The sequence below is a fragment of the Oncorhynchus tshawytscha genome, linkage group LG11, assembly GCF_018296145.1.
Source record: "Oncorhynchus tshawytscha isolate Ot180627B linkage group LG11, Otsh_v2.0, whole genome shotgun sequence".
Classification (NCBI taxonomy): Eukaryota; Metazoa; Chordata; class Actinopteri; order Salmoniformes; family Salmonidae; genus Oncorhynchus; species Oncorhynchus tshawytscha.
Window position 1 is genome coordinate 17,130,319 of NC_056439.1, and position 26,316 is coordinate 17,156,634.

The 26,316-nt window shown below is 45.2% G+C and overlaps 1 protein-coding gene across 5 annotated transcripts in view; it reads right to left on the minus strand.

Moving 5' to 3' along the window:
* The window catches only part of syne1b (spectrin repeat containing, nuclear envelope 1b), a 142,230-nt gene that overhangs the window by 68,278 nt on the left and 47,636 nt on the right, over positions 1–26,316 (minus strand). For all 5 annotated transcript variants that reach the window (XM_042329845.1, XM_042329843.1, XM_042329844.1 and 2 more), the window contains 40 exons: positions 25,862–26,041; positions 25,509–25,659; positions 25,161–25,319; positions 24,548–24,730; positions 24,196–24,297; positions 23,721–23,924; positions 23,282–23,489; positions 23,031–23,143; positions 22,567–22,772; positions 21,865–22,306; positions 21,346–21,518; positions 21,077–21,164; positions 20,452–20,673; positions 20,019–20,183; positions 19,415–19,771; positions 18,944–19,080; positions 18,567–18,744; positions 17,708–17,890; positions 17,377–17,520; positions 16,677–16,832; positions 16,097–16,261; positions 15,635–15,807; positions 15,310–15,463; positions 14,362–14,505; positions 14,073–14,237; positions 10,888–11,205; positions 10,497–10,652; positions 10,153–10,323; positions 9,523–9,849; positions 6,575–6,727; positions 6,186–6,353; positions 5,820–5,999; positions 5,502–5,648; positions 5,150–5,275; positions 4,624–4,800; positions 3,631–3,896; positions 2,872–3,121; positions 2,498–2,773; positions 720–2,354; positions 279–452 (listed from right to left, as the gene is read on the minus strand). In XM_042329845.1, the coding sequence (XP_042185779.1) occupies positions 279–452; positions 720–2,354; positions 2,498–2,773; positions 2,872–3,121; positions 3,631–3,896; positions 4,624–4,800; positions 5,150–5,275; positions 5,502–5,648; positions 5,820–5,999; positions 6,186–6,353; positions 6,575–6,727; positions 9,523–9,849; positions 10,153–10,323; positions 10,497–10,652; positions 10,888–11,205; positions 14,073–14,237; positions 14,362–14,505; positions 15,310–15,463; positions 15,635–15,807; positions 16,097–16,261; positions 16,677–16,832; positions 17,377–17,520; positions 17,708–17,890; positions 18,567–18,744; positions 18,944–19,080; positions 19,415–19,771; positions 20,019–20,183; positions 20,452–20,673; positions 21,077–21,164; positions 21,346–21,518; positions 21,865–22,306; positions 22,567–22,772; positions 23,031–23,143; positions 23,282–23,489; positions 23,721–23,924; positions 24,196–24,297; positions 24,548–24,730; positions 25,161–25,319; positions 25,509–25,659; positions 25,862–26,041 (9,076 nt within the window). The remainder of the gene's footprint in view (positions 1–278; positions 453–719; positions 2,355–2,497; positions 2,774–2,871; positions 3,122–3,630; positions 3,897–4,623; positions 4,801–5,149; positions 5,276–5,501; positions 5,649–5,819; positions 6,000–6,185; positions 6,354–6,574; positions 6,728–9,522; positions 9,850–10,152; positions 10,324–10,496; positions 10,653–10,887; positions 11,206–14,072; positions 14,238–14,361; positions 14,506–15,309; positions 15,464–15,634; positions 15,808–16,096; positions 16,262–16,676; positions 16,833–17,376; positions 17,521–17,707; positions 17,891–18,566; positions 18,745–18,943; positions 19,081–19,414; positions 19,772–20,018; positions 20,184–20,451; positions 20,674–21,076; positions 21,165–21,345; positions 21,519–21,864; positions 22,307–22,566; positions 22,773–23,030; positions 23,144–23,281; positions 23,490–23,720; positions 23,925–24,195; positions 24,298–24,547; positions 24,731–25,160; positions 25,320–25,508; positions 25,660–25,861; positions 26,042–26,316) is intronic.

The window sequence follows — 26,316 nt, forward strand, 5'->3', positions numbered from 1 at the left end:
GAGAGAACATGGTAAAGGGAGAAAAGAAAATGTTGTTATTGAAAAAAGGCACACCAAAAAAAATCACTCTTGAATATAAGTTGCAATTGAAGCTTTGTTTCAGTTTGCTTTACCTCTTAGCAACATGTCCTAATAGACCACACTTTATTTAGTCCTGACAAAGGCCCAGTTTGTCAAAAACGTCCTATTAAACTAAACACTTTGGGAGCGTTATAACATTGCGCGGATTCATTTTTTGCTCTACATTATCCACCCGGACAAGTTATTGGAGCACCCACCTGCTCCGAGGCCATGATGTCCTCCTGCTGGCGTAGACATTCCTCATAGTTCTCTACGTCCACCCCCAAGCTGGCTAGTTGTAGGAAGGCCACTGCATCCTCCAGCCACTCACACGCTGACTGCATCCGGAAGTGGTACTTCTGACACAACGCTAAGGCCTGCTCCAGGGTGATCTGGAGAACAGACAGGGAAGGGAAATGGTGAGTATGTGAAGCTAACAATACTAATAGATGTCAACAAACAGGCTATGTTATTGTCACTATTACTCCCTCACAGCGTACAAAAATTCCAGAAACGTTCGCAAAGTTCCCAGATGAAATCCTTCAACTGAGATTTTATAAACACCTAGGAGATTTGGGAAGTGTCGTTGAAGTTTCCAGATTTTTGCAACCCCACTCCCTTATATTATAATACATTGAGACAATATGATATCACTTCACCTGTTTGGAGCTCAGAGCCTGTTGTACATCAGCCTGTAGTTTGGCCATCTCCTCCAGGCTCAAGTCAACATGGGCTGGGACCAGCTCATTGGCGCTGGTGTACTTCTGTTTCTCCCTGCTGCTCAGGGCAGCCACGATCCTCAGCCTGGACTGGACCTCTTCCTGCATAATCTGCTGCTTCCTGATCTCCTCCTGGACCTTCTCTACCCTCACGTCCACCACCACAGCACAGTCCAGCTCATCCCTGATTTGCTGCAGCCAGTCCAGGGTCCGCTTCACCTCCGTCTCAAAGTCTTTACTCTGGACAAACCTATTCTCACACTCCACTATCAGCTCCCCTACAGCAGACTGCAGGGACTGCAGCTCCTCCTGCCACAAGACCACCTGTTCTCTGGAGGCCTCGTGGGCAGCCTGGTCCAGCTGAGGAGCCAGGTTGTCCATCTGCTCCATGAGTCTAGAAAGATGAGAGCTGGCGCCCTGGAGACTCCCGGCCAGGGCGTGGTAATTCTTCAGCCTCTCCTCCGCCGACTGAGTCTCTGCGTTGACCTTGACCAGCTGTTCTTTGGTAGCCTTCAGCTCTGAGTCTACCTGCATGGCCATGGCCTTGTGGTCCTCGAAGGACTCCAGCGTGTCGTCGAGGTGCTCCACCCGCTGTTCGATGAGCCTCTTGAGCCCATTGTAGAGGCTCACCAGCTGGGTCATCTCTTCAGGCCGCCAGGGTTGACCGGTGCTTCGGAATCCTTCTTTCTTCTGGTTTAGTTCACTGACAGCCAGACCAAGGTTTGTCAGATCAACCTGAAGAGCTTTGTAATCGTTCTGTAAACTGACAACCTCCTCTGTCTGTAGACCGACAGGCTGAGTCCCCAAGTTATGGAACTGCTCCTCAAGCTCCTTCAACGCATTATGTGTTACATCTATGAAGGAGGCATACTCCTTTCTGGATAGAATGGCCTGTTCAATCTTCTCCTGTTTCTCTTTGGCCAGAGCCAGTATGCTATTGTATTGCTGTGGGAGAGCATTGAGTTTCTCGTCCAAGTAACAGTGGTCCACTTCATTCAGAGTGGGAAGGATCTCCTGACCAGCTCTCTGGACGATCAGTAGGAGGTTTTCATATTCCATCGCCTGCTCTACTATCTGCTGGTACTTCAACAGCTGCACGTTCAGCTCCAAGTCGCCATTCATGAGGTTAATCTCAGGGAAGGTCACTATGTCTGCCTGTTTCAACCACTGACATGTCTTCTCCAGGTCTGCCTTGAAGTACTTTCTGGAGACAAGCACCTTTTCCAGCTCCTGCAGCCTCTGGCCACACTTCTGCAGGGCCTTCTCAAAGATGTTCTGCAGCTCCTGCAGCTTGGTGAGCATCTCAACCTTCTCGTCCTCGGTGGCATCCCTCATCAGGTCTCTGCCTTGGGACCACAGGGAGGTCAGCTCGCTCTGGTAGGCCTTTAGGCTGCTCTGGATGTTCCTGCAGGTTCGTACCTGCTTGGCCAGGTCGTCAGGTAGCAGGGCGATGTACTCCTCTGCCTGGGCCTTCTTCTCATTCTGCTGAACCCAGGTGATGGACTGGTTGACAGCCTGCAGGAACTGTGTTCTCTCTGTGAAGGCCTTGCTGAGGTGCTTCCTCCTCTGGGCCACCTTTATTTTATTTACACAATATAGACATGTAAAAACGATAATAGCATGAAAACAGTATAAGCATAAGTTAAACAGGCATGTGCAAGTGTCAGAAACCCAAATAGTCTTTTATTTTATTTTTAAACACACAAAAAAACACCCACCTTCACACTAAGTGACTCCACCTCAGCCTGGGTGTCTGAGATGAGCTGCTGCAGGCGCTGGCGCTCGTTGAGCCCCAGGTGAGCCAGGACGCGGTCAGCGTCGGTCATGGCCTGGGCCAGAAGCAGCTGCTTAGCCTCCAGTTCACTGCAGATGCTGAGGTGGTCAAACAGGAAGCTTTGGGACAACTCTGGAGGAGGACTCATCTTCATGGCTTCAGACAGGGCAGGCTGCTGCTCCTCGGCCCACTCCCTGGCCTCCCTCAGACGGGCCTCCACCTGATTAGAATAAAATATATACTTAATTGCCCATAGGTTAGACCAGAAATGTGTCTTCTGCCTTTCCCAACACTCCCCTCACCCCCACACACACACACCTGGGCCATGTCCTCCAAGGTCAGCACCGAGTCCTGGATCTTCCTGTCGATGAGGCTCTGTAGCTGGGCCCAACGCTGCTCGAAGTGGCTGATTTGCTCTTTGACCAGCTCTTTATCGTCAAGATTCAGATGGTAGATAACTTTCTGCCTCTGGTCCTTCAGGTCCTCCAGAGTTCCCTTCTGGTCTCTGAGAGCCACAGAAAGTTTTTTCAACGCCTCCAAGTGCTCAGATGAACTTTCAGCATCAGTCCTTGGAGAGAAAAAGAATATATTCAATGACTAGATTTCACAATAACAATTTTTCAAAGCGAACACACATTCTAGTGATGAAGAAGTATTTGAGACCCATTGTCATGGTTTTTAGAATGTTGGTACAGCTCCCGAACTCTTAAGCCATGTTACCACTGTCATGGCAACTGTGATTATTCAGCTATTCCACATAGAGTCAGTCGTCTATGTGCTCTGGAGACTGATCCCACATCAATATACTTTTGCTATGAAAGGGACCGCTCACTCACTAGCAACCCACATAGCAACAAGACTGGCTGGGATTTGGCCATACAGAACCAAATATATTTTAAGTTGTTGCTTTTTTGTGATTGTTATCAATACATAAAGTAATCACTTTAATAATGTATTGTGATACTATTACAGGTGGAATCAGAGCAAAGTTATTGCAATACACCCATATTGCATACACTTCTAGTTCCCATCCTGTAGTAACTCAGTTGTATGTTTCAGATAGATAGATGATCCTACCTGGCCAGGTTGTCCCACTCCTTGGACACCTGCTCAAACAGTGCCTCCATGGCTGTGATGCAGTCGTGGTACTCCTGAGTCCTCTGCAGGTCCTCCTGCCTCTGATCCTGCAGCCTGTTAGCCTGGTGACACAGCTCCAGCCAGGAGTGGCTCAGACGCCCTACTTCCCCATGCTCCGGGCTGGCCTGGCCCTCAGTCAGACGATTCACACTCTCTGTCATCCTGGTTAGGGTGGCTTGTTTACTCTGCAGCTGATTGCTAAACTCCTGTTGGAGAGAGTAGAGAAACATTAATTGGATTGGATTTGATCAATGTGCATGTTTTGTCTCATGCTGTGTTAGTGGTTTGTATGTGAGCAATATCCTAAATCGGTGAAACTGATATTGACAATTACACATTTTCATCTAAATTAAGATTTTTATTTATTAATCTGGCTGATCAGAGAAGTATTTTTAAAGAAGGTAGGGAAGATGGGAGTGCAACCTGGACTCGGGGGTAGACGTAACATAGTAAACAAAAATCAGGGTCACTCAAATTAGAATGATATGTTACGTTTGGTATGTAATGTGGATGTCCATCATCCATTTTGTATGAAATGTTACGAATTGCAATTCGAATGATACGTTACGAATTACAATTTGTTGAGGCTAACATTAACTAGGTGGCTAACGTTATCTAGGCTAGGGGTTAGGGTTAGGGGTTAAGGTTAGGAGTTAGGTTAAAAGGTTATGGTTAGGGTTAGGGGAAAGGTTAGCTAACATGCTAAGCAGTTGCAAAGTATCTCAAAAGTAGTAAATAGTTGCAAAGTTGCTAATTAGTTCAACTGCTAAAGTTTTCCGTCATGAGATTCGAACAAGCAACCTATGGGTTGCTAGACGTTCACATTATACGCCGACCAACCACCCTCCTTTTGTTTTTACCTTAAGTAACCTTCGGTCTTATGTAAACATACCAAATGTAACATATCATACGTTTTGACCATAGGATCTCTACCTTGGCCTGGGTGAGCATGTTGTGGGCGATCTTGGTCTCGAGCTCAGCTGGTCTTCTGGAGAGACTGAGCAGCTGCTGCTCCATGTCCTGGAACAGACCAGACAGCTCCTGCTTCTGCTCCTTTATCTCCTTCCAGCCCTCCGACAGCCCCTGGGAGCTAGACATCCTCTCCTCGATCTGTACAGTACACGGTACAGTGTACAACAACATGAAGTATACAGCAGAGCGCACAACAACATGAAGTCAAAGTATTGAACATGGGATTGTTTAATTGTGATACTTTATGTACATCTGCTTTATGATGCCTTTATTGGTTGTTGTATGTCTATTTACAGGCCTACATATTTTCCCTGAACTCTCACGCCCTGAACTAATGTTGTTTTTATTGTGAGAGATTGTGAGAGTAAGGTGTATGTATTACATATGGCAAATACTTGAAACTCTTGGTGAAAACCCTGTTGTCAATATGGTAAGGATGATGTGATGATGACCAGAAGTGAATGTACGGTAAGACCAGCCCACACACCGTGTGTTTGACCCGCTGGACCTCAGCAACAGTGACTCTCACAGCATCATCAGATAGGTCACACACAGAACACACCAGGTCCAGGTACGTACTGGCCTGCTCCTGTAGAGCCCTGTAGTGCTTCACCTGTACAGGTAATATACAAACAAATGTAATCAGCTTGATAAAACATTTTCATTTGTTAATGTCCCCTATTTACCCAGGTTTTCCCATTGAAGCAGAGCCTTGTATTTTCAAATGACCACGAATCTCCAAAATCCTATGGCATAACATTGCCATGAAAAAAACATTATTGTGTCATTTGATTCTCATTCTCTGCCTATAAAAGAGCAGGGAGCAGTCAGTCAGGAACCTGTTTGAGGGCCTCCTGCAGGCCAGAGGGAGGTTGACAATGCAGCCGGAGGTCCTCATGGACAGTGGAGAGCCAGGTCTGGCACTGCTGCAAAGTGTCCTGGTGACTGACATGTTTCTGCAGCTCCCTGTCAAGACTTTGGTACACCTGATGAAGCAGACACAGACACACAGAGACAAGTGAAGAGATGGAGCCGGTAAGTGAGTAGAGTAGTGTAGCGTAGAGCAGATCAGAGTAGAGTATAGTAGATTAGAGTAGAGCAGAACAGAGCAGACCAACGTAGGGTAGCTTAGAGTAGAGTGTTACTATAGTACTCACACGCTGTGCGGTGCTGCAGATGGCTGAGTAACTGTCTCTGGTGCCCTGCTGGTGAGCCTGGACCTGCTGGCTGATCTTAGCCTGGACCTGGTCTGTAGTACAGTTGGACATCAGGTCATCTCCCTTCTCCTTCAGACTGGTCAGGCGCTCCTCGAAGCTAGCTATCTCCTCCATGATTGCCTGAGAAGAAATGTGACAGACAAAGGTTATGATTATAAACCCCAAACTTCTAAATTGCCATTTTAGAATGCTGGTTTAGAACTTCAGAAGCACAATTCCATTATCACGCAAACAGGTGTTATTGCATAATTTCATTCTCATGGATTCTCATACAGTTCCAATCCATAACTTAATGAATCTACTCACCTTGTGCCGAGCTAGTTGCTGTGTGGCCGTCTCCATGCTGCAAGTCTGCATGGAGTCTGAGGTGACCAGCCTACTGGACATCTGAAGGAGCCACTTCTCCACCTCCTGAAGATCACTGCTGTAGCCCTCATGCTCCTTCACCAACTCCATCAGAGTCTGAACCTGGCCCTGTAAATAGTACAGGATTACTTTTTTTTTTTTTTTTACCTTATAGACAAAGCTACAGTGGCTGTCTCAGCCACCACATCAACCAGGTAGGACAATGACATATTTTGGTTACATGCTTTAGGTAGCTAGCTAGTCTGTCACAAGAGACTAGACAACCACAAACCAAGGAAGCTCTCTAATACTTTAAAAGTGAATCATGTGTACTGTAGTAGAACACCTACCCTGGCTGCAGTGCAGAGGTCCTGGTAGTCTGTCTGTAGTCTGCTCATGTTGTCCCTGATGGTAGAGTCGCGGACCGAATCCAGCAGAGCCTCTCCTTTCTCAACCACAGACCTCACTGCTGACTCGTGAGACTGCACTGTCTGCTGGATCGTCTATGTACGAGGAAAAACATCCTTTGAATGTCTATAATGAATCAGTTGTTGATGATATGTCTATTTTTACAAGGCACACATAGATACAGTTGAAGTCAGAAGTTTACATACACCTTAGACAAATACGTTTAAACTCAGTTTTTTTTTACAATTCCTGACATTTAATCCCAGTAAAAATTCTCTGTCTTAGGTCAGTTAGGATCACCACTTTATTTTAAGAATGTGAAATGTCAGAATAATAGTAGAGAGAATTATTTCTTTCAGCTTTTATTTCTTTCATCACATTCTCAGTGGGTCAGAAGTTTACATACACTCAATTAGTATTTGGTAGCATTGCCTTTAAATTGTTGAACTTGGGTCAAACGTTTCGGGTAGCCTTCCACAAGCTTCCCACAATAAGTTGGGTGAATTTTGTCCCATTCCTCCTGACAGGGCTGGTGTAACTGAGTCAGGTTTGTAGGCCTCCTTGCTCGCACATGGTTTTTCAGTTCTGCCCACAAATGTTCTATAGGACTGAGGTCAGGGCTTTGTGATGGCCAGTCCAATACCTTGACTTTGTTGTCCTTAACTTCTTGGATATAGGGGGCGCTCTTTTAATTTATGGATAAAAAAACGTGCCCGTTTTAAGCGCAATATTTTGTCACGAAAAGATGCTCGACTAATGCATATAATTGGCAGCTTTGGAAAGAAAACACTCTAAGGTTTCCAAAACCGCAAAGATATTATCTGTGAGTGCCACAGAACTCATGCTACAGGCGAAACCAAGATGAGACTTCAACCAGGAAATGGGCAGAATTTTTGAAGCTCTGTTTCCCATTGTCTCCTTATATGGCTGTGAATGCGCCGGGAATGAGCCTGCCCTTTCTATCGTTTCTCCAAGGTGTCTGCAGCATTGTGACGTATTTGTAGGCATATCATTGGAAGATTGGCCATAAGAGACTACATTTACCAGGGGTCCGCCCGGTGTCCTTTGTCTAAATTGGTGCGTAATCTACAAGCTGCACACAGTCATCCAGTGATTGAGAGGAGAGAGGAGGCTTTCAACGAACGATATATCATGAAGAGATATGTGAAAAACACCTTGAGGATTGATTCTAAACAACGTTTACCATGTCGATATTATGGAGTTAATTTGGAAAAAAGTTCGGCGTTTTGAAGACTGAATTTTCAGGTTTTTTTGGTAGCCAAACGTGACGCACCAAACGGAGCAATTTCTCCTAAACAAATAATCTTTCAGGAAAAACTGAGCATTTGCTATCTAACTGAGAGTCTCCTCATTGAAAACATCTGAAGTTCTTCAAAGGTAATGATTTTATTTGAATGATTCTGGTTTTTGTGAAAATGTTGCCTGCTGATGCTAACACTAAATGCTACATATTTTGCTAAGAGCTGCAAAAGGCTAGCTGTTACACAAATGCTTGTTTTGCTATGGTTGAGAAGCATATTTTGAAAATCTAAGATGACAGTGTTGTTTCTGGTTTTTAACAAAATGCTGATGCACTAAAATGCTTGTTTTGCTGTTACACAAATGCTTGTTTTGCTATGGTTGAGAAGCATATTTTGAAAATCTAAGATGACAGTGTTGTTAACAAAAGGCTAAGCTTGAGAGCTAGCATATTAATTTCATTTCATTTGCGATTTTCATGAATGGTAATGAGCTTGAGGTTGTATTCACGATCCCGGATCTGGGATGGCTCGACGCAAGAAGTTAAGCCATTTTTCCACAACTTTGGAAGTATGCTTGAGGTCCTTGTCCATTTGGAAGACCCATTTGCGACCAAGCTGTCTTGAGATGTTGCTTCAATATATCCACATAATTTATCTTGCCTCATGATGCCTTCTATTTTGTGAAGTGCACCAGTCCCTCCTGCAGCAAAGCACCCCCACAACATGATGCTGCCACCCCCGTACGGTTGGGATGGTGTTCTTCGGGTTGCAAGCCTCCCCCTTTTTCCTCCAAACATAACGATGGTCATTATGGCTAAATAGTTGTATTTTTGTTTCATCAGACCAGAGGACATTTCTCCAAAAAGTACGATATTTGTCCCCATGTGCAGTTACAAACCGTAGTCTGGCGTTTTTATGGCAGTTTTGGAGCAGTGGCTTCTTCCTTGCTGAGCGAGCGGCCTTTCAGGTTACGTCGATATAGGACTTGTTTAACTGTGGATATAGATACTTTTGTACCTGTTTCCTCCAGCATCTTCACAAGGTCATTTGCTGTTGTTCTGGGATTGATTTGCACTTTTGACGGCTGCGTGGTTCCATGGTTTGTACAGATGAACGTGGTACCTTCAGGCGTTTGGAAATTGCTCCCAAGGAAGAACCAGACTTGTGGAGATCTACAATTTCTTTTCTGAGGTCTTGGCTGATTTATTTTGATATTCCCATGATTTCAAGCAAAGAGGCACTGAGTTTGAAGGTCGGCCTTGAAATACATCCACAGGTACACCTCCAATTGACTCAAATGATGTCAATTAGCCTTTCAGAAGCTTCTAAAGCCATGACATCATTTTGGGGGGTTTTCCAAGCTGTTTAAAGGCAGAGTCAACTTAGTGTATGTAAACTTCTGACCCACTGTAATTGTGATACAGTGAATTATAAGTGAAATAATCTGTCTGTAAACAATTTTTGGAAAAATGACTTGTGTCATGCACAAAGTAGATGTCCTAACTGACTTGCCAAAACTATAGTTTGTTAACAAGAAATTTGTGGAGTGGTTGAAAAACAAGTTTTAATGACTCCAACCTAAGTGTATGTAAACTTCCGACTTCAACTGTAGATAGATCTGTTCATACCTTGTATTTGGCTAACTGGGCCTTCTTCTGATAGAGCTCAGCTTTGGGTTCAACAGGCATCCCTAGCAGAGCCTTGGTCTCTGTGAGCCACTGAGCCTGGGCCTTGTACTTGTCCAGGAAGTCTTTGGAAAGGGAGATGCATTTCTCCAGCGAGCTGTGTTCAGTGCGTAGCCCAACCATAAGGCCCTCTAGCTGGGAGAGATGGGCGTCCACCTCCTCCCTCAGCTGGTCTGCCTCTGGTTCCTCCAGGAAGGCCATGGCTCGCTCCGTCTTCTCACGCATCGTCCTCAGGAAGCTGTGGCCCTGCTCCATGTCACCCTGCAGAGCCTAGAGGACAGACACACATATACATAGAAAGAAAGCAGAAACCATTATGCCTGGGACCATAACGTTCTTAGAGGATGAAGCAAAGCAAAGGGAGTTAAAGCCTTGGGAGTGTCACTGCAATGCTAAAACACACTAGGTCCGCACTCACAAGTAGTTCAAAAGAGCTTACTTTTGCTACGCTAACAGTTGTTGTCTACCAACTAAGTCACTTGAGGCATGGCTTCCATTTAGCTGAAGCTCAGACTGTAGTCTCTCTTATGCCAGGCTCAAGGCAGTGGCTGTAAGAGGAGACTATAACTGTACCTCCAGTTTCTTCTTCTTCCTCTCCATGGTAACACGGTCCACTACATCGATGCTGATGGCCACGGTGCTGAAGTTGTTCTTGGCAGAGCTCAGCCAATCAGAGAAGGTACTGAACACACTCTGGGCCTCCTCTATGCAATACACCTCCTCCTGCAGCAGCTTGATGCTCTCCTACGTCATCAACACAGACATTTTAGGAAAAAGTTTCAGAGCTTTGTGAGTGCAAAGTGTTGCTGAGCAGAAGGTCCCAGGTCCATGCCCAGGTCAGGACAGGGATGAAATCTACTGTGTTACATGTGGTTGTATGCGTAAGGTGTGTGTGTGCATCTTTAAGTGTTCCATACCAGTAGGTGCAGTAGCAGGGCGTGGTAGCGGGCGGTGAGCTGGGTAGCTCTGGTGCTGACCCGGCTGCTGATGTGTGTCTCGTCCAACACTTGCTGGGCTAGAACACTCAGACCCTCCACCTCCTCCTGGTACACCAGCACTTCCTCCTGACAACCCTATATACAGAGAGACACATATAAATATGGCATATCATTTATTGAAACACAAGGGCACTGAAGGAGGAAGATGCGGAGGAGGAGGATGAGGAGGAGGAGAAGGCTACATGCTACCCCTTACTGCATAACGCACACAGACAAGACTGTGTAACTACTAATATAACAATAATCAACATCACCATTGATGTCACTTAGTGTTTCACAGCAATCTACTCTACTCTGAACCACTGCTGACCTTAATTAGTTGCAGCTGAGCGTCCTTGGTGGCGCGGTCTGACCTCCGATGGCTTCGTAGTTGACCTTTGCTCTCCATGCTCTTCAGCCAGCTGTCCAGACGCTGAAACTTCTGCTCCATCTGGCGGAGCTTGGCCAGGGCACTGTTGAGCTGGCCCCTGGTGTCTCCCAGCCTCCCCTGGTACAACCGCCAGTCTTGCTGCACAGTCTCCAGGACCCGGTCCTCGATCTGAGGGACCCCCCATGGCACAACTTGGTCTCTACTGTCTAGCAGAGTGTTGAGCAGGGCCTGGCCCTCCGTGCACTGGAGTTGCAGCTCCTGGGAATGAATGCAGAGAGACAGCTGTCATTATTTACACTGGCCATTACGAAATATTACTGGACATTCCAGCGCCATTATACTATACATCTTGTGCCAACAGGCAAAGATAGGCATTTTTCCCAATGCTGAACAACATCTGACTAACCCATTGAACTGCTTGCTATCAATACTATCTGATGTTGTTTCCATGTTCAGGTAAAAAGACAAATAATGTCCCGTTTGGAACACTGGCAAGTAAAGAGCATAATGTATAAGTTTGGACACACCTACTCATTAACGGGTTTTTCTTTTTTTAAACTATTTTCTAGATTGTAGAACAATAGTGAAGACATCAAAACTATGAAATAACACATACAGAATCATGTAGTAACTAAAAGCATGTTAAACAAATAAAAGTATATTTTATATTTGAGATTCTTCAAAGTAGCCACCCTTTGCCTTGATGACAGCTTTGCACACTCTTGGCATTCTCTCAACCAGCTTCATGAGATAGTCACCTGGAATGCATTTCATTATACCTACAGCCTTACTTCACACATGCCACGGTCTCTGCATACAATATAGCTGATTACACGCATGCACCACTCAATCTGATCGCACGCACAAACTACCTCACTTTGTTGCTCACATGCCCTTGTCCACCACCCTGTTCTCATAATCCTCCGCCTCGACCAGCCTAAATCCTAGCCAAGCCATAATAATCACCACATTTGATGAGAAATCTTCCTCGCTTGGTGACGTGGCAGGCATCTGTAGGCTACATGTCAATTGGTGATCAATTAAATATTTTTTTTAAATGAAGAAAAAGGATGTCAGCCTTTCCCGGCCTTAGCCGTGGTCGGCATATCTAATATATGCTCATACCCCGCTCTCACTTTTTGTATGCCACTATTGTATCAAATACACCGGATTTAGAGCCTCAGTTTTCCCGCCCTATCTCACACATGCAGCCCCTCAGACAGGCTAATACCAAAGCCAGAAAATAATAAGTGTAATATAGATGATAATAATAATTATACAATTATCACTAATACTATACATACTCACTGCTACTACTATAGGAAGAAAAATGTATAAAGCCTCAAATGAAGCAGAAATTGCAGTATTGATACAATGAGGGGTGTAGAGAATAGTGGCAAAATACAACAGTCAAATTCTAGAACAGCAGCATAGAATTCCTGCACAGTGTGCAAAAATTACTCTCACTGTAAGTGCTGTTGTTAATATTTAGAATCTACACGTCAGAAAGGTTAATGTGTTTGAGCCAATCAGTTATGTTGTGACAAGGTAGGGGTGGTATACAAAAGATAGCCCTATTTGGTAAAAGACCAAGTCCATGTTATGGCACAAACAGCTCAAATAAGCAAAGAGAAATGACATCATTACTTGAAGACATGAAGGTCAGTCAATGCGGAAAATTTCAAGAACTTTGAACGTTTCTTCAAGTGCAGTCGCAAAACCCATCAAGTGCTGTGATGAAACTGGCTCTCGTGAAGATTGCCACAGGAAAAGAAGACCCAGAGTTACCACTTCTGCAGAGGATACGTTTATTAGAGTTAACTGCACCTCAGATTGAGGCCAAATAAATGCTTCACAGAGTTCAAGTCAACATCAACTGTTCAGAGGAGACGGCGTGATTCAGGCCTTCATGGTCGAATTGCTGCAAAGAAACCAAGACTAAAGGACACCAATAAGAAGAAGAGACTTGAAAGAAGAAACACGAGCAATGGACATTAGACCGGTGGAAATCTGTCCTTTGTTCTGATGAGTCCAAATGTGAGATTTTTGGTTCCAGCTGCCGGGTCTTTGTGAGACGCAGAGTAGGTGAACGGATGATCTCTGCATGTGTGGTTCCTACCGTGAAGCATGGAGGAGGAGGTGTGATGGTGCTTTGCAGGTGACACTGTTTGTGATTTATTTAGAATTCAAGGCACACTTAACCAGCATGGCTACCAACCCATCCCATTTGGTTTGCGCTTAGTGGAAATATAATTTGTTTTCGAACAGGACAATGACCCAAAACACACCCCCAGGCTGTGTAAAGGCTATTTGACCAAGAAGGAGAGTGATGGACTGCTGCATCAGATGACCTGGCCTCCACAATCACCCGACCTCAACCCAATTGAGATGGTTTGGGATGAGTTGGACCACAGAGCGAAGGAAAAGCAACTAACAAGTGCTCAGCATATGTGGGAACTCCTTCAAGACTGTTGGAAAAACATTCCTCATTAATCTGGTTGAGAGAATCCCAAAAGTGTGCAAAGCTGCAGGGCAAAGGGTGGCAACTTTGATGAATCAAAAAAATAAACATGGATTTGTTTAACACTTTTTTGGTTACTACATGATACGTGTAATATAGATGATAATAATAATTATACAATTATCAATAATACGTGCACATGACATGTCTTTTATCACCATTATTATTTACACTGGCACCGGACATGATTCCTTATTTTCCTTCATAATGTCCTTAAATAAATCTTCAAAATGTTCTTAAAGGTGATGTTTTGGTGCCTTTAGGGCAATTCATAAAGCTGATTGAGGACCTTATTCCTGATGAATATGTTTTTTTGACCGTGCTTTGCTTTCTGCTAGCATTTTGTATTTATATTGATGTGTGTATTTTCTGTAATTCATGTAATTCAGGTCTCAGTATGACTCCCTGATAAAATAAAGGTTAAATTTAAAAAATCACATTTCCCATCAACTGTCAATAATAATGAGTAGTATAGCTGAACGTGGGTCCCTTGGCTTTACCCAGGTTGGTAGTTTTGTCTCTCATCTCGGAGAGTGAGAGAAATGGGAAAAGCCACTTTTCTTTGGCTATGTATCTGGAGGTAGCAGTATGTTCTTGTTCTGACCTGTAGTTTCTGAAGCGTCTCCTCCAGGGTTTCCACATCTCCCTCTAGCTGTGTGTAGCAGCCCAGCTTCTCCTGCTCCTGCTCCAGCCACGCCTCAAACACATGCAGGCCTCTCTGGTACTCCTGGTGGGCCTGCACAAGCTCCTCTGCTTTCCCCATCGTACTCTGACAACACAATAACAATGACGTGCATTACAGACATGCAACTACTACTATTTTTGTTCATGCTAATGCATAGTAGGAACAACATAAGTCTGGCACTCTATATACGCCAAGGTACTCTATATACCTTGGCGTTGTCCTTGACGGTGTTGTATCGTTCCTGCAGGTCCTGGAGCTCTAGCTGTGTGACGTAATGTTCGGCCATGTTGGCTCCCTTCATAGTGATGGTGTCCAGCAGACTGCTGTGGCTCAGCACCTCCTCATAGAGAAGCTAAAACAAACACAACATAGCTCAGGGTTAATGTGTATGTTTCTACTGTAATTAAACCACAGCATGATACAGGGTTAGGTTACTCCTTGTTAAAACCAAACATATAGGAGACTGGCATTTTGAAACTTTTTAAGGCAGAGGCACCCGACAAGGATGTCTTCTTTCACCGTTATAATTTGCACTGTCTGAAGCTGAAACAAACAATGGCATTTCACAGGGTTAAGGTTCTGTAACGATCGTCTTCGGGAGAAAGTGAGGACGACCAAGGTGCAGCGTGGTAAGTGTTCATGTCTTTTTTTAATAAACAAACTGAACACTGGAACAAAACAAAACTAAATGAAACAGTATTGTGTGGCCCAAACACTCACACGGAAACAAACACCCACAAACCAAAAGTGAAACCCAGGCTACCTAAGTATGATTCTCAATCAGGGACAACAATTGACAGCCGCCTCTGATTGAGAACCATACTAGGCCGAACTCAAAAACCAACATAGAAAAACAAACAGACTGCCCACCTCAACTCACGCCCTGACCATACTAAAACAAAGACAAAAACAAAGGAACTAAGGTCAGAACGTGACAGGTCCTACCTCTTGATAAAACTAAAGATGTTTGAGAAGCACTTTGTGACCAATCATTACCAAGGTCACATTACCCAAATGTTTTTATAAGACAGAGGCATGTCTTTTTTACCATTATTATTTTCACTGGCACCAGACATGAGTCCCTCTTTTTCATGAGTCCCTCTCCATTTTCCATCAACTGTCAATAATAATGAGTACTATAGACGACGGTGGGTACCTTGGCTTTACCCAGGTTGGCAGTTTTGTCTCTCATCTCGGAGAACTGTTTGTCTGTTGTGTCCAGGCTCTCCTCAACATGCTCCACCCAGCCCACAAACTGAAGCACATCCTCCTGGTAGCTGGTCCACTGGGAAAGGGCTCCCTCCAACTGACTGTGAGGGGAATAGAGTGCAGTAAACATAAATATATCAGCTAATCGTCACTAAAGTTACTTGTACACTACCCAAATGTTAAAAATAAAACAAAACATTCAATTTGGTCAGATGTTATCATAACCCAGTAAGTATTCTACTAAGGCAGTACACAAGAAAGAAAAGCTATACCTTTTGCAATGGATGGAGGTGGAAAGCAGGGCATCCCAGGAGTCTTTGAGTTCCTGGATGTGCTTGCAGACTACTGGTACTCCCTCTACTGAGGTGTTCCTCTGGACAGACTCTCCCCTGGTGACCAGCATCTTCAGCTGGATCTCCTTCTCCTGGCGTGCTGTCAGCAAAGCCTGGGAGAATGACATTAAGGGTCAGTCCATGTATAACATAGTGAGGTCTCACGAAGGCAGGAGCAATGCTAACTTAGCTACCTGTTACATACTGGAGATTTACAACAGCTTCTACTCTGTAATCCAAGTCTGATTCTATTTTAGTTTAGCTTTGTTGAATTTATTTTATTTGATCTAGCTTAGCTTATCTTAGCTTTGTTTAATTCAGTTTATCTTAGCATAGTATAGTTTACTTAGTTTAGTTTAGCTTAGTGTAGCTTGGTGTAGGTCAGAGGTGGTCACACTGTACCTCCAGCTTGATCACCCTGCTGTCCAGGACGTTCTTGTCTGCTGTGGGGGTGCAGTAGGTCTGCAGCATGTGGCTGGTGTCGGCCACCCAGTTCTGCAGCTCCTTCAGCCCCTGGGAGAACAGCTGGTGCTCGGTGACGATCCGGTCGATACGGGAAGCCTTCTCCTGTGGGATCACACAGCACAGCACACAGGTCAGCCTCTGTGTGTTCATTCATGTGCACACCCATGACAAATTCAACGTAAAGCGAACCTGGGGTTTGTGTATGCAAATGACAACGGGCTACAATCCAGTATGGAAGAAAAGAACAGCAGTAGTAATTTTGCCAGCAAAATTTTTTAATTCAGTATTAGCAGTATTAAAGTGTTAGCAATCCAGCATTACCTCAAAACGAAATAGCATCAAGCATAATTACGTTTACAATGATACAATGTTTCATTCTACAGCTATAAGACTGTAAATTCATTGATTATCTACGCAATTTGAACCGGAGTGGTAAACTCCAGACAAACACAGCCTAGTGCCTCCTCCCTGCCCTCTTGCAGGTGGACAGGCTGGTAGGCAGGCAGACATTAGTTACCTTGGTCATGTTGGTTAGAGCTAGGTACTGTGCAGAGAGTTGTGAGACACGGTGGACAAAGCCCTTTCCGGCCGCGTGTCCATCCCACAGCAGCTGGGCCTTCTCTTTGAGCCTGATCAGCTGAACCTCTTGAGAGGCTAACTCCTCGAGCACAGACTGCAAGGGCACAAGCAGGTCATCACCGAGACAGAGGCATGCAAGCCAACACACAGACAGATAGCTAAGTTAACATAGACACTTAGAGACCAGACATGGAAGAAGAAGACTTGGTCAATGTTATGACCATGAAATACTGTCATGAAATGGAAATCCAAAGAAGGCTAGAAAACACAGCAGACAAAGATGTTTGATGCAAGCATTTGAACAGGGATGTCAAGTGTCAACTCTGTAAACAGTTATTCTTTACTCTGCATTGAACACACATACAGCAGAAGCATTTGAAAATAGATTGAGTAGATGGCAGGGCAGAGGTGAGCAGTTAGCAGTTATGATAAGCTTTGACAATGCAATGCGGAACTCCATCAGTGACTATGATTGACAGAGCTGAAAAGGCCGCGCTGGTGCCTGGGAAGGCTGGTGCCTGGGAAGGCTGGTGCCTGGCAAGGCTGGTGCCTGGGAAGGCCGGGTGGATGGTGGGATGATGGGAACAGTTATGGTGATACGAAGTGACATAATGACACAGGCTGAGAGCCACGTATACCTGCAGCTTGTGCAACTCCTGCTTTTTAGCTGTGAGGTCGTGGAGTCGTGTGCTGCTCTCCTGTACAGCAACCTCTGTCCCGTGCAGCCACTCCTGAAGGGGCTCCGCACTTGCCTCAAAGTCCTTCATCTGAGACTGGAGGTTCTGAAGCATAGAAGTGAAACAAACACACCTTCTGATGCACAATTCAAACCAGAGTTTTCAGCACCACACAAATTGATAAAATGCTTCCTCTCAAGATACAATAAATCTTTTTTTTTAAACAAAGTGAATAGATTACACATTATCACCAGAAAGGATTCACACAATGTACTGTACATAGATTGATTACCTGTAATGCAGTCTCCCTCTGGTGCAGGTTGGACATCAGAGTCTTCCAGTCCTCTCTGGCACTGCAAATCTTGGCCCGGACAGCGTCCACTCGGTCTTTGGCAGCAATACTGACCACCAGCTCGCCACTTAGCACCACAGCATTCAGCTTGGAGTGGCCCTGTTCCCTGTCACTCAGGAACTCCTTTGGGGTGGAGACAGAAGTCAAGAGATGAGACGCATACTTTAAAACTTTTGTCCTTGAACAAATATGTTCAAGGACAAAAGGTTTCCTGAACAAAGATAAGAAGTGCTTTTATTGGAGAATATCCATTGAAGAACTCATCAATCAAATGTAAAATGTATTTATAAAGCCCTTTTTACATCAGCAGAAGTCACAAAGTGCTTATACAGAAACCCCAAAGAGCAAGCAATGCAGATGTAGAAGTATGGAGGCTAGGAAAAACTCCCTAGAAAGGCAGGAACCTAGAAAGGAACCTAGAGAGGAACCAGGCCCTGAAGGGTGGCCAGTCCTCTTTCTGGCTGTGCCCGGTGGAGATTATAAGAGTTCATGGCAATTAAGGCCAGATCGTTCTTCAAGATGTTCAAACGTTCATAGATGACCAGCAGGCTCAAATAATAATCATAGTGGTTATAGAGGGTGAAACAGGTCAGCACATTTAGGAGTAAATGTCAGTTCGCTTTCATAGCTGAGCATTCAGAGGTTGAGACAGCAGGTGTGGTAGGGAGAGAGAGAAAGAGAGAGAGAGAGAGAAAGAGAAAGAGAAAGAGAAAGAGAGAGAGAGAGAGAGAGAGAGAGAGAGAGAGAACTGATGGACTAGGCTTGATTTTGAGTCCAGGGAAACTGGCCCTTAGTGTACCTGTATCTTCTGCAGGCTGGAGGAGGCCTCGCTGAGGTTCTGAGGCACGTCAAAGCACTTGGCTGTGATGATCTTGGCGTTAACCAGCCACTGCTGGAACTCTCGGAAAGTGGCACGGAACCGCTGCTCCAGAAGCTTCTCTTTGCTCTGGCATTCTCTGGAGGCCTGCAGGCTCAGACTAGGAGGGATAAGAGAGGACCAGATACCAGACCAGGACCAATTACTTTTACATAGCACCTACAGGGCGGTATTCTGACTTGAGATCTGATTCTGCACGCGTAACTTTCTGTGCAAGTCTCCCATTGACATCAGTGAACGGTTTGCGTGAAAAGTTTGAGTATAGTAGGAATCCTCCATCCTGCTGCTGACTGACTCACCTGTTGTACTCCTTGATGAGGGAGGACACTCTCTCTGACTGAGTGCCCAGGTCCCTGGAGAACCGCCATAGGTCATTGAGCTGGGACTTCAGACTGTCTGACATGGGCTCCACTTTAACCAGGCCATCCAGAGTGTCCTGGGTGGCACACACACGCAATGAGAAGATGCTTTAGAGGAGAGGGAACGGAGGATTGTGGATGCCTGCGTATATGGCGATTTTGGGCATTTCATTTTCACTTTGAAAAGTCAACACTCATCATAACTATAACGGATCCTTCCTTTATTGTTGCATTCCACTTTGGCATTGCATCAATACTTGAACAATATATATATATATATATATATATATATATATATATATATATATATATATATATATATATATATATATATATATATATATATATATATATATATATATATATATATATATATATATATATATAAGAATACCTGCAAAGGAGCCTTACTTTTGCAATCTGCCAGCCCTGCACAGCCTCCTCCCCACAGTTTTTCCCCTCGGTCTGAGAGAGTCTGTCTCTCCACTCATGCAGCTGACTGCTAAACTCCTGCAGGTTCTGCTCCAGCTGAGCAGCCAAGCAGTTAAACTCCTGTTCTGAGCTGGCGATCTGAGAGAGCGCAGTCTCCAGGCCTGCCCTGGTCTGCAGTGCCCCACGCTCCCAGTGCTCCCAGGCAGACAGCAGGGCTGCCTCCTCCCTCTCCACTGCCTCGAAGCCCCCGGAGCCCGTGTGGTCCCTCGCTGCAGCCCCACAACGCTGCACCCGGCTGAGACGCTCTCGACCACACTGCCTGGAGTCTATCAGCTCCTGGATTGGAACATGGAACATTTGAACAGGAAACATTCAACTGTTACTGTTCCTGCCAACGACTCTCCATCCGTCACTATGATGTCTTATAGAGGCTTAGCGCAGACAGAGAGACATACTTTTCCTTAAGGGAGGGTAACATTTATTTAAGTTTTCTGCATGTGCCTAATCTCTAATGATTACTCTGATGTGTCAATGATGTGTCAACAAGGTGTTTATATTGTATGTGATGATTGAACATCCTTACCCGAACTTTGGCGAGCTTCCTCTTTACAGAGGTGGAGTCTCCTGACAGATCCGACCAGCGCTGGAGCTCCTCCCTGGCAGAGGTCAGCCAATCATTGAAGTCCCTCACAGCTTCCAGGTAGTGCTCATGCTCTGTCACTATGTTCTCCATGGCGTGAACCTTACTCTGAGGGATGGACGGCAGACAGAGACTGAGTTAGGCTGTGTCAGATTTACACATCGAGTGCACTGTGAACAAAGACTGGATATTGTCTTGATGCATTAACATCAATGCAAGTCGATTACAACAACCAAACTAGATGAATTGAATTAATAACCCAAACAGATCGTCAGACTTGAACTGAATGCACTTATGTAGTTATTAGATGTAGTTATTACACAAAGGAGAAAAGCATGTATCTAACTGCCATCCTTTAGGAGCCAGGCTTGATTACCTTGACGACAGCGGTGATATCAGCAAAGTGCGCATTGAGCTCCATTCGCTGCTCTGGTCCGAAGGCCTGGTCGCCTGTCTTCTCATGCAGCTCTGCAGCCTTCTCTGTCAGCCTGGCCAGTGGTGCTGTATGAGCCTCCACATCAGCCTGCAGGGCTCTGAGACGCTCCAGGAGAGAAGCCTTTTCCTTCAGGCCTGGCTGCTGGGCGAGCGCCAGAACCACCTACATTTACATTGACATTTGAGTCACCTAATAGACGCTCTTATCTTGAGAAACTTACATGCAGCGCATTCAAGTAAGGAAGGTAAAACAACCACATCTCAATCAATAAAGTATTTTAAATAGCCAATATATGCTAAATCAGTGGAAGTAAGAAAAGATACGTCGAGAGGTTCTACCTGCTAAAAGAGGATTTTGAGATAATTGGTTTTAATGATTGGTTTGAATAGTGTCAGCAATTTGTATCTTGTTTTCTTTTGAACAGAACATGAACTGGGGTATTTTTAGTATTATATGGTATACAACATTGAAGAGAACAAGGCAATGTCAATAACTAAATTTTGACAAAAATGGTGATAGAACCTTATAGTCCCAATCTCTAAAAGTGTGCACAGCGAAATCTCACCTCCTGCTCTACAGACTCCATCCACTGCTGCAGCTGACCCTTACTCTCCTGGTAGCTACTCCACAGGGCCACCGTCCACTCTAGATGACTGGGTTGGTCAGCACAAGAAAACAAACACAAGCACACACACACAGAGACGTGGAAGATTGGAGCATACTTACGGGTAGTGAGAAGCTTGTTATACATATAACATCATGTATTGTGCTACTCCAAACTGCAGCAAGAGATTCACTGTAGTTGTATCGGGGTAAACGGGCAGCGTACTGTACCTGTGACAACTCATGGCGGTCATGAGCATGTTGGCCCAGGCATCCTTTAGGTTCTTTAACTGGGAGCGGATGGCCTCCTGTCCCTCCACACTGTTGTGCTTCAGGACCTGCTCGCCCTTCCCTACCGCCATGTTCAGCTTCACCTCGCCCTCGCCCTTCATCAGCAGGATGTCCTGGAACATGGAGGAAGAGCAAAGCAAACTTTATTTAGACTGGTTGAAGACTTGTTCAACATCCATGTCGACCATTTCCTCATTGAAACATTGTCCTTCCATGGCTCGTGTTATCCCAAAGTAGTGGTTCTCAACCTGGGGTACTAGCACCCCTGGTGGTACCTGGCCTGTCCACAAGGGGGTACTTGGGAGGACTCATAAGAACATAGGCTAATGATTAGTTGCACATGAGGTACTTGAGGTAAATGTAATAGGGGGTAAAGTAACCAACAAATATACAATGATAACCCCTGAATTAAGGTCTCTATCATGGCTACATCAGCTTCAGTTTGTCATGTTGTCTGACCTGTACAAGTCCCAGCCTCTTCTCCAGCTTCTCCTTGTTCCCCAGTGTACTGTTGAGGCTCCCCAGTCGTTCCTGTACACCGTTCAGCCAGGACCAGGTGCTCTGCAGGGTCTCCTCAAATGCCTGCTGTTCCTGTAGGGTCATCTGGCAGCTCCGCAGCCTCTCCCTCACCCTCCGCAGCAGACCTTGGTGCTGAGACTGCAGCCCCGCAGCCGCCCGCGTCTCGCCACCGTCGCCCCGTCCACCTTCGTTCAGGGCCTGCGACTCCTGACACAGTCGCTCGAACGAGTCCCTTTCTTTGAGCACGTCCTGGTGGTATCCCTCCACCCTCTCCAGTGTTGCCTTCTCAGGATCCCTGTGTTTCTCCTCAGGCAGCTCTGTGTTCAGCCTCTGCTCCATGTGCTCCAGCCAACGCTTCAGCCTCTTCAGACGCCCCTCAAACCTGACAGACAGAGATATATCACCATTTAACAGTCACAGACTCATAGACATATATGACTGTATACCTCAGGTCTACTCCTGGGCTCCAAGGCTGCATCTCAATATTCTATAGTTCTACCTCTAGAAGTTGATTTTGCCCCATCTGTACTGAAAGAACAATATAGGACAGAGCAACACCTGGATAGGCCTGGATAAGTGAAGATGAGAGAAAGGAGAGGAAGTCTCTTTATATTATTGAGATCCATCCCAAGTATCTCTTACCCATTTAGTTGTGCAGTGCTGTCCTCCAGGGCCTGTTGGTTGAGTCTACACTGCTCTACGAAGCTGTCCCAGTCCTGCTGGATGGAGGAGAGGTGCTGCTGCACCTGGCCAGCACTGGCCTTAGGGAGATGGAGAAGGAGCTTCTCCCCTTCCTCGCACACCTGAGTCAGACGCACCTCCCCTTCCTCCACACGCTCCAGAGCCCCCTAAACGATAGGAGGACTCATCTTTATACTGTATGTGACAGGGCAACACTTGCACAAGTAATTAACTGTTTAACTGCCAGTTTCCAGGGCACAGATTTAGTCTAGACCTAGAATTTTAAAAAACAGACTCAATGGAAAAATGTTCATTTTACTCCAGGACTAGTCTTAATCTGTGTCCGGGGAAATCTACTTTAAGAGACTGAGGATTAATGGTATAGTTAAGGGTTGTATGGTTTATATGTTGTGTTCGGACTGTACCTTTAGCTTCTGGAGTTTGCGCTCCACGATGCTTGTGTCTCCTGAGCGGTCAGAGCACTCCTTCACTACCTCCCTCTGCCCAGACAGCCAGCTGTGGAACTCCCGAACCAGTTCTACAGAACAAGAGAGACAGTGATTATCATCATCCTCGTCATGGTTGTAGAATATTGCAGAATAGAATACAGTAGTGTAGTGCAGAATAGATATATCGATAGATCAATCAATCCATCCATCAATTCAGTCCTTCTCACCATTGAAGTGTTTTTGCAGGCCGTGCTGCAGGGAGGCCAGGGTCCTGGAGGAGAGCTGGTTGACAAACTCGTAGCTCTTGATGAGGTCAGTGAGGGCACTGCCCAGCCCAGCCAGCTCCTCAGAAGGGTACTTCCGACACAGAGTGTTCAGGCTCTCCCTGGTAGAATCTATGCTACCTTGCTGGTTCTGAAGGTCCTTCTGGAGGTCCTGTCATGCAATTCACACACATATGAGTTCCACACCTACAGCAATAATAATATACAGAATAACACATGTGAGCGCTCAGAAAAATAACTTAGTCAGGAACTCCTGGAAAGAGGTAAAGGCCTTGCACAGAAAATAGTGAAGTGGAGAGCCATGGTGATTCCCTATGCTCACAAGAGGGTCAAGTGGACTGAGTCAAGTAAGTTCTCAGGTTTCAATTCAACATCTACCCACCTTGACTCTGCAGATGTCCTCTGGGTCAGAGCCAATCGGTGAGCTCGTCAGGGATCGCTCCATGCTCTTAAGCCAATCAGACATCTGAGTAATGTAGTCCTCTAGCTGCTTCCTCTGGGAGCTGAAGTCCCGGAGGTTTCCACTGGCCTGCTCACACAGCTTCTGCACCTGGCTCATCTTCTTCCTCAAGTCTGCTTCCAGCACCTGATAGAAACATACAGAAGATCTTTAGCTCCCTTCTGAAGTTGTATGGGGCAAACCGACTGAGCACGAGTTTCCCAAAATGTTCATAGCACTATTGTTCATTCATTGCCTACCAATGGACTACAAATAATCTCAGTTCTTCAAAGGTTTTAGGAAACTCACAATGTGTCAGTTAGTTCAAAAGTTTGCTTCAACATACATAACTTCAAACAAGATTTTCAAAAGCTATAGATGTCTGAAGTCTGGGCTTCAAAATAATAATGAGCAACACCTGTAGTTTGGATGGAGTTTCCTGGCTACGGCTGAGATGCTTCAGTTCTGACACTTTCCCTTGCAGGTTTACAAGCTTGTGCTCGTTTTTTCCCATCTCCACCTATACATAAGGGGAAAAAAATGGAAAATTTAATTTCATCTATATGCTTGAGCATTTGGGATTTGCAGAAATTAAAGGATTGGATGATTAGTGGATTTGGGATGCAGTATCTGAAAAATGAATTGAGTCAAACTGATTGGACAGAATCATTTAGCAGACAACTTTAGCTCCACCATTCTCCCGTTTTAAAGGGCAGTAGAAGGAACATCTTACTGTATATCTGTGTCTGGTGTGTCTCAATGCATCATACCTGTAATGCAGAGAGTTTGGTCTCCATCCGCTGGCTGTCGTTGAGGTTGTTCAGGCTCTCACCGAGTTCCATTACAGAGTTGGTTGTCCATCCCTCGATCTCCTCGCTGATTTGGCGTACATCGTCCCATAACACCAAGCTCTGGATCAGATGTTCAATGTTGTCTTCAACCCTCTCCGACACCTGTAATGTAAAGGGACAAAATCAACCTCTGAAAATTCCCAAAATTGTGGAGTCAAAATAAATCACGGAAGACCAAGGAACACCTGAAGAGGACCTGCACAAACAGAGATGGACAAACTGAAATACTCATTCATGGAAGGAACTTGAGGGAACTTGAGAAACTGTCCCAAAACAGAGTGCTGTGGAGAACATTTGGGCTCCTCACGGTCAGATTAAAAAGGTCAAATCAAGACTCCAACGGACTGTATCACTATTGTACCTCTTGTTTTTTATTCAATTCAAAATACTGAATATCCCACAAGGGGCAATGATGTAGGCTGGCATGCAGGTGCATAAAAACAACATTTAACAATCAACATACAGCACAGCAACACACACCAATAGTGGATGACCTAAACTCCTCATGGCAAGGCTGGAAATGTAGACTTACATCGAGCCACTGGTCCACCAGTGTCTCCATGTCCTTCCTCATTAGCTGGGTCTCACAGTCTGAGATCTTCTTCAGCTCACTCAACAGCTGCTTCCCTTTACTGGAAAATTGGTCGAGCTCACTCTGCCTGGCTGACGTCTCCGCCTTCGCTGCTTCATGCTGCACAGATGAAGAATGGGAAAACAGTGAGAACGAAGAGCAACAAAAACATTTATTTTGAAGTGATTACTTTTATTTTGAAGTTCACTGTAGCAATATAGTAGCAATAACAAGATACTAGCTGGTAACAGTGTACTAATGTTTAACACAAGTTTATATGAGAACTGAGATGAATGTCATTATCCTAACCTTAGACAGCGCTCTCTTGGTCTCCTCATGGTCCTTCAGAGCAGAACCAATGTCAGCCACAGCCTCAGTGTTCTCTGTGATGGTTGTTATGGATGTCTTCAAGCTCTGGTACTCTCTCATCAGCTCCACCAGAACACTGCACTGCTCCTGTCTGCCAACAACCGTACAACTCTTACTGTAGGATTAATTTGTGTGTGTGTGTGTGTGTGTGTGTGTGTGTGTGTGGGTGTCTCTTAGATGAGCTACAGTTTTGCTAAGTTTTGCCATTCTTAAAGAGTCTGATAATTACATGTCCCTGATTAGTTTCTATGTTATGTTATGTTATGTTATGCAGATGACAGAGACCTACGCACCTGTCAGTGATGAGTCTCTTGGTGTCCTCCCAGGTGGTTTCCAGGAGGCTGATTTCTCTGAGAACCTCCCCAGCCAGCTCTGCATCTCTCTGGGCTAGCTGCTGGCCCTTGTCCCTAAGCCACTGCTCCTCGTGTTGGTGAGACTGGAGCTCATCCTCCAGCTGGTTGAAGAACCGCAGCCTGGATACCACAGAGAACGAGAGAAGGAGGGACTAATTTACAGTCAGCTATTCACAACTCACACATTAGAGCAGGGTTCCCCAACTGGGTTCCTTAATTTGGCCCGTGGGTGATTTGATTTGGCCCCCCCAAATTTCCAATGAAAAAATAATCAAATCAGCTCCAAGTGATTTTAATTTTGGGAATCTGTTCCAAACTATTCCCACTCATAATAGAGGGGATATACTACTGTATGTGATCTTATACAATGTAAGCAAGGTTTGAAAAGATTATGG